At 39.5% G+C, this 13914-nt stretch overlaps 1 protein-coding gene across 8 annotated transcripts in view; it reads right to left on the reverse strand.

Moving 5' to 3' along the window:
- Positions 1 to 13914, reverse strand: part of VPS13D (vacuolar protein sorting 13 homolog D) — a 183906-nt gene that overhangs the window by 57230 nt on the left and 112762 nt on the right. Inside the window, exon 66 of one of the 8 annotated variants that reach the window (XM_019541553.1) lies at positions 10221 to 11172. The exons of the other annotated variants lie outside the window; for them this stretch is intronic. Within the exon in view, the coding sequence (XP_019397098.1) occupies positions 11095 to 11172 (78 nt within the window). The 3' untranslated portion in view covers positions 10221 to 11094. Of the gene's footprint in view, positions 1 to 10220; positions 11173 to 13914 lie in introns of those variants that run through there. 8 annotated transcript variants of the gene reach the window in all.

The raw sequence follows: 13914 nt of genomic DNA on the forward strand, positions 1-13914 counted from the left end.
CCACAGGTAGTAACAGGATGGAGTACTATCAGCGCAGCTATGTTCCACTAGCTTCATCTTTCTCTAGTTTAGAAAAAAAAAGACGACAAGGATACCATAAGCATTGCAAACCACTTTACATAGGTAAGGGGTGTAGTACCAAATCTACATTGTATAAGGCGATGAAACTATTTTGGGGCAAAGGGGGGGCAAAGAAATGACAGGGAGTGAAAAGATACAACTGACTGGGGTGCAGTACGTACAAACAACCCTAGTGAAGAGGAGAGACTGGAAAATTTCACTCCTTAAACCTGATGAACAATTACCTGAAAATGATCTTAAAAGTAATATTGTTCTTAACAGAGGCGAATTGAAATAGATTTTGTAGTGAAAACAATGCGGTTTTTGAACTTGCAGTTCATTACAGGTAAGTCTAAAGTACTAACTAAGCCATCGGAGTAGGTTATCGCAGGGTCTGAGAAAGATGCATTCTTAAACCAAGCCCTGTCTCTCGAAGTTGCAGTGCAAATACGGTATAACATGAAATAAAAGTCTGGAGAGCAGGTACACATAATCTCTCCCTCCACCGCTCCAACAAACCCCAGAAATCCCCAGATCCTGAACAGTTTAATCCTAGATTAAGCAGGGTTATGCCCGTGCAAGCAAAACATCCACTTTATGCACCAGCCTTGTACACCAGTACAAAAACGTCGCCCCAAAAAGCAACACGGTTCATGTATTACCCAAAACATTTCTAGAACAGGGTCTGTAAATCGTTTCAGGATTGGGGGATTTTTTTTTCTTGCTGAGCAGGCATTAACTCAGGAAACGCAGCTCTGCTCATGCCTGGCTTAAGAAGAGGTTTGTACACTCAAAACAAGTCCACACAATAAGAAAAAGAACATTTGCAGTTTCAGGGCATCTTGCTTTTGCTGCTTTCCCCTTTGAAAAGGGAAGTATCTGGCCTTTCCCTTGTGAAATAACAATTGATGGCTTATTGCATCATTAATCTAGCCACACAAAGAATGGCCTCCAGCTACACAATTAGTGTCACCCCCTCCCTTATTTTCCACAGTGAAGTGAGAGGTGTTAACTTCAAAGCCCCTTAGAACTATTTAAATGCTAACATCACTAAGCACAGCTAATTAAGGAACCCCCCACCCCCAAATCAAGGCACTTTCAAAAACAAAAACATCATCTCTACCACCTGTCTAATGTTCAGGCTTTTTGCATAAATCTTATCAAAGGTATTGGTTACTTTGGTCCATGGCCCTTGGGGTATTTCTCTTTTCTTTTCCTTTTTTTGCATTTTCTCAACTAATCTGTTACTACAGTCAAAGACGCCTTCAGTTCCAGTCATATGCCTTCTTCATGGGCAGTACCAAAAAAAAAAAAAAATTAATTAAGGAAAGTTGTTCATGTTCCAAGCAGCCAAATCGATTCCCAATCCATGAGTCATTCAAGAACCAAATGTGGCCTACTAGCGGCAAACATCCTCCACCCCTGCCTGGGGCTTCCAAATCCTTTGGTGGGCATCCTACATGCAGGCCCAGGCCCAAAAGTTTGTGGTTCGGATGCCCTCCCAAGTCTGGCTTGTACTTGGCCAGATGGCCACAGGAGCAAGCTAGGGAGGTGTCTCTCTACTTTCATAAAGTCGGTGCGTAGCCAAGATCCTCCCACTGGAAGCTGGCCAGCGGGAAGCTAACTATAGCGGCTCTTGTAGAAAGTCCTGTCCACAAACAGACAAGGGTGCAACCCTCCACTACACAGTGTCATTTTAAATTACTTTGGAGAGAGGCTACCATCGGGGTCATGGTAAGTACCAAGCAGTACCAAAAAACTGCTATGCTGTGGTCTTGAATAAGATAGCCTGCACCTTACCACTGGAAACTAAGGGTATAAACAGACATTGCTTTCATCCAGGAGAAAACCTTTGGACCAGGAATTCTACATAAGTAAGGGTCCACTGACCCACTTTAAATATCTGTGACACATGCAAGATAAAATGCACTTCTTCCTCAAGACAATTCTGTGGAAATCTGTAAGTTAAATGTGGGTCATTCAAGTTAGCCGTCAATCATTCCAGGGACAATAGACAAAAGGTAAATCACAAAGCCCAGTCAGAAAATCACTGCATTATGTAGTACAAAATTCCATCAAGTTATTCTTTATTATTTTCCAAATATATTTTAAACTATTTCACAAAAATAAGAACGATATTACTTTGCTGCTTTTGTAAGAATACTACAGAAGAGAAGACTAATAAAAAATAAAAAAAAAAACCCTGAAGAGCATTCTTTAAGTCCTCTGTTTAAATTAAAGATCCATATCCATTAAAAGTGTTTTTCACTTTTTTCATTAATTACGGTAAAAACCAAGGTGAATGGAAGGTACTCTGGATAACTTTTCATATAATTTAACCCTATTATTATAATGATATGGTTCAGACAAGTTTCTACCAGTGATTAGTGCAATGTTTTATGTAAAGCATTTCAATTAATGTATGTCAATGTATTAAGGTTACCTGGTTTGTAGAAATACCTTGATGAAAAGCAAAAGTAATCAGAACTCTTGGGGAGGTGATATCTTGTATTAGACTAACTAGATAATTGCAAAAAAAGTCTTTATTTCCAAGCTTTCAAGCACACATGCCCTTCCTCAGGCAGTGCCCAACAGCTTGCAAATAAAGATTTTTTTTTTGCAACTATCTAGTTGGTCTAATAAAGGATATCATATCTCCAGGAGTTCTGATTACTTTTGCCTGCACACTAACACAGCTACATCCTGTATCCTTCACAAAAAACATACACCCTGCTTCTTCTCATTAACCAAAGAAGTTTCCGGATATAGGAAAATCAGTAATTTTGTTAAAGATTTTATCCTTATTTAACTTAGATGATGACATAAAAAGAAGCATCCTTGGTTGTTTCACTGCATTTATGTATTGTCGAAGCCTAAAAAATACTGCTTAATCTCATTTAATATAATGCCACTGAAGCTAACTGCACTACAATGTGCACTGAGGATGGATTGTTAATAGTCAATAAAAGCTAGGAAATCACAGTTAATAATGGCAAACTGTCCTCAGCTTGATGTGTTGTGCAAGTGCATGCACCACCACACAAAGTTAAGATGTGCATAGTGTGCAGAACTAATGGAGTGAGTTAGAGAGGTATGGTCAATCCTTTATTTTACATTTCCTTGCTGTTGTCAAAGTGTTGCAGGGTTGATGTTGAAAAACAATTTTGTTATTCTTGTTAAATCACTAAGAAAGCCTCTTCTGGAAACCGTAATAATCACTTATGCAGCAGAACAACCTTTTAACTGGTTAAATGCATATTTAGCTTGCTTTAAAAAAATGTGTTACATTACTAGAGGGAACGTGAAAAATACCAAATTTACTCAAAAATCTGAGACTTTTTTCCCCTCCATGAGAAGAAAAAAACCCTTGTCTTGTCTTGGCAGGAGGTTGCTGTGGCTGCTGACAATTCTCCAATAATTAGATTGCATGCATGGAAAATTATACAAAAAATAAAATTTTGATGGCTAGAATCTCATTAGTGGGGATAGTTTTACATTCAAAGCTGTCCTGGATTTGGGTAAATATGGTACTACATACTCAGGCAATTGTAAAACATCGGTGAAGGGCATCAAGCCATTTTCTGACTTATAAAATGTCATTTGTCAACTTTGTATAACCCTGGGAGTGAATAATGAAAATATTTGAGGTCTTTGAAAAGTTATGTACATATGCTGAGACAGTTATTTTCAAAAGTAAAAACTTTAACTATTTAAAACTTTACTCAAAGCCCTTGAAGTGGCAAGACATCACGTGTCTTAGTTTTTTTTAGAAAAAAAAAAAAAGAGCTCTTGTACAGTTCAAGCAGGAGAGTTTCCAAAATTATATATTATATATGGGTGCATATATTATGCCCTGTTATGATTTTCTTTAATGCATCTTAAATCTTATGCAGACTGATTTTTTAAAATGTGGTTCCAGACAGAGAAAATATGTGAGAATGTTAAAGCCAACAACAACATGTGTATAACCAGCTTACAAAACGCCAAGGAGGGATTAAATATTAAATAGAGTGGCAGAATAACACATTACCTAATGCTGCTTTCGACAGATGCCGAGTTCAGGATGGCACCGTATATAAAATGCAACATAACCCGTCTCCTCTCTGACACAAGTTACTGATCGCACCTGGGACACAAAGAATCCAGCAGCTTTTACCACTGAAGTAAACACAATTCCTTTTCGGAGTTTGCCGAGATACCTTCCCCACCCTCGCTTATGTCATGCAACTAAAGTAAAGGGCCTTTAATTAGCTCACATCCCATCGTTAACTAAGCTTCGTAATGTGTTCTGACAATGGCATGTTGGCCGGGTAATCTGCGAAGTCCCCTGATGAGTTGTCTGTATGGATGCCTGATTAGCTGGGTATCCCAGGGGAGCTCCCACTGTTTTTATCTCCGCAGATGCCTGATGAGTTGGGTAGCTTCCCCCGAGGACCTCCTGTGAAGCTGCCCCAGCAGGTGCCCATTGGCAATAGTTTTGTGTTACAGGCCTGAATGAGTGATCCCTGCAGGAACTGCCGGCTGTTTTCACATACACAGGAGGCAGTCAAAAGTCCGCAGCATGAACTTGGAATGACCCCAATTGCAGAGTCACTGGCGGGTTCATCTGGAGGGCAGCTACGCTTTATTAAACTAATACTCTTAACAGATAACTTTCAGAAAAGGGGAAAAAAGTATTAACTCTTTCAATTCTTTTTTTCTTTTTTTAAACCTAGTGCAACAGCTTGCACTATAAACCCTGGAATATTTTAAAAACGGATTTTCTGGCTTTTCCGAATTAACATGCAAGCGAAGCGGTGCTTGTACAGAACTTGGTCAGCTTGCAAGTCCGTTTCCCAAAAGGACGGCTAGCAACGTTAATATCTTTGATGTGCAGAACAGTTTTATTTCATTTCCGCCCGTTATGTCTCTCGTTTACATTCTGCGTTTCCTTCTGCTTGGACAATGACAATAGGCTGGTCAGTTTCGCTTCCTGTTTCTAGTCAATGCCCTTCCCGTCCCTGGCACCTGATCACCAAATGCAAATCCAAATTGATTTTTTGGGGGTAATGTCTGATAAGGTTTTTAGTGCTTCGTATTTTAAAATAACCCCCTAAATGTTGGACAAAAGTTTCCTGGCAACACCTTTTGTGCCTGTGAAAAGAGCCAGCATTTCTTTCCAGGATCACTTATATAGCCCTATAAAATATACATATAGTCATTAGGCAGCAACTGCTGATGTTACTTCAAAGGAAGACCAGGGGGAAGCTGCCCAACTCCTCAGATATCTGTGGAGGTAAAAACAGGTGGGGTCTTCCTCCTGTGATAACCAGCTAAACAAACAAAAAAGGAAGATATTTATTGTATATCTACTTTATATTTTCCACAAAGCTCTGTATATGTTTTGTGTCCAAGTGTCCATTTGGAAGGCTGTTCAGGCTACAATATGACAAATCTCAACTAACAAACAAATTCATCTGTTCCAAGTCTAAAAAGCAAGTACCTATGGATTACCAAATCACCGTTTGCTGAAAGGGGCATCAGCAGTGAACACAAAACTTCTTTTTATCTGTTACTGTTAAAGATTAGCAGAGCCAAAAGTTATTAAAGAAAAATATTTATTTTCCTGTTATTTCTATTTGGGGTTTTTTTCCCACATCTGACAGCACACTGTATTTTTATTTACTTTCTTATTAGTTTCCTTTTTTACATTGAATTTCCTGCAGTTCGAGTCAGTCACACAGCAAAACAGGAACAGAAAAAACAAAACAAAACAAGCACAAGCACTTTAAAAAATTAACTTATAAAAGCTCAAACCTGAGGCTTTAGAATCTGGAAAGTCTTACCTTGTCAACTTGCAGTGCACACTGCTCGAGAAAACAATTCGCTTTTACTATTCAAGGCACAGCTAAGTTTTTCATTGTTTAGTGGTTGTTGGATCTCAAATCTTTTGCCTACTATAATACTACTTGGAAAAAGTTGCTGAAGACGGCTTGCTTCTCAGCGCGTACTTCTAGGAGTGACACCTACTCCACATCAAACGGTTCTTGCAACTGAAGCCATCACAAGTCCATCATTTGGACTCGCATACTGGAGAGAACATCACACATCATTTTTCTTCTAAATATATACGTTGCAGTTTAAAGAAAAATATACAAACTACGGGGTCTTTCTAAAAAAAGTCTGAATTTAGTTTAAAATGTTATGGCACCCTCCCATCAGCTACAGCTGTGGACACAACAAAAGTCAGGGGTTTTTATCTAGTTTCTTTTACAATGTGTTAGGAAGGGTGGGAGGAACAGCAGGGTAGAGATGCATTTTATAGCCTAACTGAAATCAGAGATACACAAGCTTTCATGAGCAACAGCTCACTTCATCAGAGGTGCTTTTATAGCTTCCAATGAAATGAGTTCTTGCTCACAAAAGCATATGCACCTGCTTCAGTTGGCTTATAAAGGCGAGTCTCTACCCTGCCTTCTGCCTGACTGTGGACTAACACAGTCAGCTACCCCTCTCATCAGTCCAGAGGTTTATACACCAAATATCAATCTCAAGGTACACTGATCAGAGACACACCAAGAGTAAGAGGTGACAAATTTGAATGGCCTTTGATTGCCATCCCCTTAATCACTATGTACAAACAAGAGGTACATCCTTATACACAGCCCCAAAAGGTACTTCCTACAAAACCTTCTACTTGGGTTTCCAACCTCTTACTCTCCTAAATTCCTGAATAGCCTACGTATTTCTGTACAGACTCATATCATGTTCATGCAGCACGGAAGTACCTTCTAGTACACGCTACAGGCATCCTTGCATAGTGCTGAGGAGGACTAAGCCACCAGTTTGTTTTATCACATTTGCAACGTACCCCTACAGTAACTGTATTAACTTCTACCATTCCCCTCAACTCTAACTACTATTGGAGGTCAGATGGAAAAAAAATGCAAATGTACTTCCACGTCTCTTGACACTATAATGCAAATTCAAATAGCACTGAGCAACAAAGATCATCCTGATTAAGTTTCACGGAAACCATAAAAATACTTGTACAAAAAGGTCAAATTTTGTTACTTTAAAATGCAAGGTTATAACAATATAATGAAATCATGCCACATTATCAGCTATCACTCCAACTGGCTTCATGCATACTTCAAAAATAAAAACAACAACAGTAGATGCTTCCTGCAGACATGTAACAGTCCTTGATATTTATCTGCACCATGGTACATTGACTGTGGTAACCTCTCTGTACCTAACTCCTATTTACATCACTCCAATCTCCCTGAAATACCAGCTAAACTCTTCTTCCTCCCCAACACATGTTCACATTGCTCCTTTCACTAGTTCCTCACCACTTTCCATATCAAATTTAAACTTTTGATTTCCCTTCTTCCTAACCCTGACACTACCAACTCGTTTCTTGCCAGAGCTCAAGGCATTAGTGGGAGTCTGACAAGTCTGTTCCCTTCATATTGCTTTTACTTCCCTCTCCCACAAGTGCCTTTGACATCTCATGCCTGCAGTGTCCTCCCAAAGGCCGTAGTGCACATAGGTTTCTTTTGCAATTCCAAAACCCCAGCACTTCTCATGTCTATAACAATGACTTGTGCTGCCATGTCAACATTTGGAGGTAAGTTGGAACAGCTGGAATGAACATTATACATACTTCATGCAAAAATGCTGCTCTATCCCAATTTGCATCACTCTGCCTGCCTTTGCCATTTATAACAACTTTCTTTGCACTGCCATGTCCTATAAAACTTGGCTTGTAAAATCCTCAAGAAAGTTTTTATCATCTCTGAAAAGCTCTTATGCTTCTAGTCTGAATACACTTTATATACATAAACTATAATGAATTAGGAACCAGCTTGCTGCATCTTTGGCTCATTCATATGGCTCGCACAGTAGGAATACAAACTGCAGAATGTTTTCAAGCATCTACTCCAAAGAAGCTCCAACGCAAAGTGTGGGGTGGGGAGAGGGGCGGGACACAATAAAGATCAATAGCCCTGACTATACTAGCTGGGCAGGAAGTTTTCTTTTGCAACACCATCAGCCTAAATACATAGATCATCATCACAAGACCAACAGCACTGTTGACTAACTGCCAGCATTGCTCAAGCACAACAGAGATAAGAAATATTAAAATGTGTGAGATCACTGGTTTTCCACCATGAAAACCAAAAAAGAGAACCATATTAAAAAAAAGAGAGAGAGAGGAATTTCTTTTCAACAGTGCAGTTCTGTTCTTTCCAGCAAAGTAGAAATGTAACAATTTAAAAATGAAACAAAATCAAATCGTCAGTGAGAAAAAGTTGATGGACAAGACAGATGTCCTAATAGATCAAAAAAGAGACACAAGTTTGTCCAATTTTAAGCTAATTAGTTCTGAAAAATATGCAGGCGTTTCTGTGCTGCAATACAAATATTATGCAAAAAATGAAAATTAATCAATTAATAGATTCTTGCCAGTGGCAATTTCAGAAAGTATCTTCAAGATATCACTTCTAATATACACAATTACAGGAAAATAGGTATTTAGCAGGTGGCTGGCAAACACTGTGATGCTGGGGTGGTTGGAGTGTCCCACGGGAGCATGGGGGGCTCCCCAGCGCGCTCCCCAGCAGACCCAGAAATGGACCAGAAGCACTTCCAGTCCACTTCCGGGTCCGCCAGGGCGTGCACAGGGCTGTCCTCCCGCACTCCTGTGGGATGCTCCATCTGCCGCAGCATTGCAGCATTCATGAGCCACGCCTGGTAACTCAAGGTATGTAGGAAAAAAAACATTTAAAGTTGTATCTATGGCCGAATTGCTGATTAAATGTTCAGACTCAGCCGAATTGAATCGGGGACAGTGATCCAAATCAACCAACTGAATTGGTCCCCAATTTGGGCCGAATCTGAACCGAATACGGCCCATTTCACACACCCCTACTAATCATGTCCTGTTTATACGTGGTTTGCACATGAAGCATCTATATTAGTTTATCAGTTTATAAGTGCTTAATCAGACCTTTTTACTTTCCCTGGTTTTATGTGAAAACACCTCTCCGCTTCAATCTGAGATTTTTCTTCTATTTTACTTTTTATGAAAGCTGAAAAACCAAGCGCTAGTGAAAGAAGTATACCTAGGGAGAATCAAGTCAGTCACAAGTGTTTAAAAAATAAAATGACACCTCCCTCCGAAATGATCAAACCACATGACAACGGAGCTTTCCTTTACAATAGGATTTTCCTTCACCTTGTTTGTGTTTACAGCTTTATTTGTATTGATAGGATGGACTCATCCTTATCATCCTTTTCAAAAACTAACCTTCATTCTCTCTCTCATTCACATGCTTTTAGTATTATATTCCCAGTGTAACTAATGTTTCCACCCCCCACCCTGCTACAAAAGAAATAACACCATGCAATTCAGTTCTCACTTGTAGAAAGACAGGATTTCAGCTTTGTGCCATAAACAGTGTAAAGCCAAGCATTCAGGTTGCTTATAGACCACAGCAGGATTTACTACAAATTGTAACTGCATAGGAGTAACTCAGCTATAACTGCATTCCTGTACATAGTTACACAGGGATTGCAGACAGCTCCTAATGTACCTTTTTTGCTTGACTAAATGAAGACACTAAGAACTAAAGCTTCTGGCCTTTCACCCCTGCAGGCCCAAATTCAATTCCTTCTTCAGCTCTAGATAAAATTATGCATATGATCCTTCCAGCTCCTAACATCTATGAATCTATGAGATTGATACTTGTTGTGATCTGGAGGTGTCCATATTCAGTTTGCTACGAGTACCATTTTCTCCTTAGGAGAAACAAAGAATTTGAAAAACAGGGATACAAGTAAGGCAAGACATGTTTGAAGATAAGGTTTTATAATATTGTTTTGTTTCTGGTGAGTTTAGTAATGTTTCTTCAGGGTCTTCTTCCATCAAACGTGCGTGTATAAACTAGATACAGTTTTCCTAGTGTGCGCTTGAGGATTTGGGAAGTAAGGTAGAATACCTTATAAGGACTACAAATATTAAGAGGAGTGCTGGAATTGCATCTGAGAAGTTACAAAAGGGGGAGGGGGAATAAAAATCACAAAACAATGAAACTTAAAAAAACCCAAAAAACAATTTAGTCCTCTTGCACCAGGAATTGCAATCTATCAGCATATAATATCTGTATCTAGCCATCTATCTATCCTTCATATATATATATAGGATAGATTCCTTCATTTCCTTCTATCCTTCAATTGCCAAGAAATATATACATTTCCTGGCAAATGAAACCAGGACTTCCACTCAAAGCACAGAAGCAATGAAAGGGCTATATTTGGGTGTTTAGCTCAGTACACAATATTCTTTTTTGACTGAGAAGTCTCTGAAAGGGGAATAAGTTTAGGATTTAGTATTATTTTGCTTAAGGGGGGGAAGTAAAAAAGGAAAGTTTTGATGCCAGGAATTTGAGTCATTCCTGTCCATATGGCAACTATAGGAACCGCTACAGAGAAAATGAAATTCCCGCAGGTGCCTATATTTAGGATCAAAGTACTTTTTAAAATACAAAACTTGTAATCTCTAAGGGATAAAAACTACAAAAGTGTCTGATGTGAACTTTATTTAACCTACAGTTTTCTGCCAACTTAAATACACTGGACCACTCCACTTGAAAGAAGGTATTTACCCACTGTGTGTTCTAAGATACATGGAAAAGCCATTACAGGAATGATCAACAGAACTATAAAATAGAAAAGCCATAAAATGGGAAAAAAAAAAAAAAAAAGCAGAACTCATAAATAAGCTTACTTCTGAATTCACTCAGGCACGCTTACCTATTTCTTGATTAAATAATTCAAGTTTGGTCTGACGTGGTTATGTGAACAGGGCAGATCTAGCGATATTTATATCTTGAGAGCTAGTTCACCTTAAAACCCAATACAAATTTTATTTAGGGCTCTTAGGAAACCAGGTAACTGAAAAACAAATAAGATCTGTGAAAGTTTTTCCAACCACATGTGGCTGCTGAGCATCACATATGGAGGATAGTTCACGCACTTTTGGCTGCATTAGTTGCTAGTTCCACAGATTTGGTTGCACAGATGAGAAGGAAAAATTTCCAGTACTGCTGAACCAGGTGAAAACTTCTGCAGGAAAAGCAGACACACCAATTAATCATACTCTCTCCAAAGACGGCACCAGTGGAGCAAGATGAAAATGATCTATCGGTTTTGGTCACGTTTCTGTTGAACAGTTGTACTCAAATTTGAGTTTTTCCTTCTTGTATTTAATAGACACTGTTTTGGGGGTGGTTTAAAAAAATTATGTATATACACTCACATACACACACTTACTGCAGCTTATTTTACTAATTTTATCTGAAAGATAAATTTTGGATTACACTGTCTCATGTTGAATCCCAATGTCCAACAACAGTGCAGCAGACAGAGATGAAGCATGCACCTAGTCACCACAATGCCACAAGCAATGTAACTGGCTCTCTGCTAAGCGGAGTCATTTAGAGAAAATGACCATGCATGGAGCTCCTCGACAATTAAACCATCCTCACAGATAAGCATGGGACTTGTAGTGACAGGACTTTCAGGTCAGGAAGGATACAAGTCCTGAACTGGATTTCAGTGGGGAAGAATATGAGACTTGTACTCTGTAAGGAACGGGGAGGGCTCCTTTTTCCCTCAACGGCTAATGAATTAGAGGGGGATGGAACTGAGGGAAACTCATGCTCTGGTCTTGTCAAACAGAAAATATCGTCAGTGACAGTGGCAGCATCATGCCCGAGATCCAGTTTCTGGAATTTAAGGTTGACCATTCCCTTCAGGTTGGTTAAGGGCAGGTTAACAGGCTTGGCTGGAAAACACAATATTCTCTTCGTATGAGACTAAACTTCACCTTGGGGGGCTGTCCTACCAGGGAGCATTTTTTTTTTTTTTTAAGAGAAAGGCAACTCATTTATATAATTCCTCTACCAAAACTTAAAGAAATTAAGACAACGGAGAACATCACTGAGTTACAAACAAACCAAATGGCCAAATACTTATAGTTAAAATGCACAAAGTAATTCAATTCTAGCTCGAGTGACATGGGGTTTTAAAATACCAATGAAGAATGGAAAATTCAAAATAAGTAGCTACCTTATTTCCTTTCCAAGAAATAATGCTCCTCCAGTCTCAGGTATTGGTGCAGCATCTTTCTTTCTGCAGACATCAAAGGCAATTCAGACTTGCCAGAGGCACTCATTTTTGGCCATGACCCATAAAAACCTCTCAACCAGAAAAGTACGTCCAACTTATTATTAAAATACCTAGTTCTCATTAGAAGATGGAACTGATGACATGATTTAACAAGAGGTCAACAAAACGACAACCAAGAACTTCTAAGGTGAGGTTGACCAAGGGGAGAGGTCAGTCCCAGAAAGATGTTTCTGGGTAGTAATAAGTTCTCCATTCTGGATCCTGATTTCTCCCCAGTCTGAGACATTTGGGATGTAGAAAGAAATAGAAAAAAATAGTACATGGGGAGATTTTCAAAGGCACAAACAGGAACTAGGTGCCCAACTCCCATTGAATTTCAATGGGAGTTCGGCATATAACTGCCCTTTGTGCCTTTGAAAATCTCCCCCACAGAAACCCTGGTTACAAATGACTCTGAAGTTCAAAGAATGACCTTGCCCTTGTGGGAAATGCACGAAGGCTCGTGCCTTTTAAACGAAAAGATTTATGAGACTCTTACTGCAGATGTGCTTACAACCAGAAATCTATTTTTTTTTATGGAAAGGAGATGCGAGAAAAAGAGAGATGCCACTGTTGGAAAGAATGGGTCATTCTTTGTATCACTGCTCACAAAGAATACAGACACAAGTGTTTATTTGGAAAGAGATACTACGGTAAGGAAGCTCAATAGCATTAAGTGCTCTACAAGGGACTTGGACAAGGTTGTATTTGTGATACTGGCAGCACTAGGAGATGAGATGAGATTCTGGAAGACAGGAGCCATCGATTTAGACACTGCTGCATGCAAACTAAAGACAGTTGGAACACCTTAATGTTCCTCTCTCAACATCTGTCTATTTTGTTTTAGCCCAACAGATAGAAAGCTTATTAAGAACACAGGCATCTTTGTGATTATACTGCTTATCTACGAGGCAGTGTGCATAGAGCACTCTGATGGTGTGATTACATGCTGGACCAGCATCCAAAATCTGGACATGTCTTTTCTCTCATCTGAGCCTCAGACTGCATTTGTTTCTAGTCTGTTAGCTGGTGAAAAATCAGCCTTGCTTTACAACTTGAGTAGGATGGAAATGTGTCACTGGGCTTTATCCTATGCCTCTGGATAGCAACTGTAACACTCCTGGGCCAAGATGCCATATAGGACTGGCTGTCTATTGACTGCCTAACTAAACCAAATGCCTCCTCTTATGTGGAGCACTCTGCCTGTGATGTTCTGTCCAGGATAGCATCCTACATTTATAGGATCTTCTACAGCTTTTAGTTTCTTCGAGGATATGCTGCAGCTATACATTTGCCTGACTGGATCAGAAGGTGCCCCCCCCTTAGGATATCAGAGCCCAAACACTCGCCTCTATAAAAGATGACTCTGAAGCATCTCAGACCTTGGCTGAGTATCCTGCATGCCCCAAATGTTCTTCCAGTCTGAAAAGGCCAGTCAGTGTCTGCGGCAGGATTTGGTGGGAGGTGGGGAGAGGGCAGATTGTGAAAGCAGGACCCCTGATTACGTAAACGTCTTCTCAGCTAATTAAGAGTGGATCCCATTCCTGATCTGATTCTGTTGGGAATTAATTTATGCCCATGAACTGAAAACTCAGACTTGCACATGTGCAGTGCTTCTTGTGGTGTAATTTTATGCAG

The sequence above is a fragment of the Crocodylus porosus genome, unplaced genomic scaffold (genome assembly GCF_001723895.1).
Source record: "Crocodylus porosus isolate Cpor-Errol unplaced genomic scaffold, CroPor_comp1, whole genome shotgun sequence".
Taxonomy (NCBI): domain Eukaryota; kingdom Metazoa; phylum Chordata; order Crocodylia; family Crocodylidae; genus Crocodylus; species Crocodylus porosus.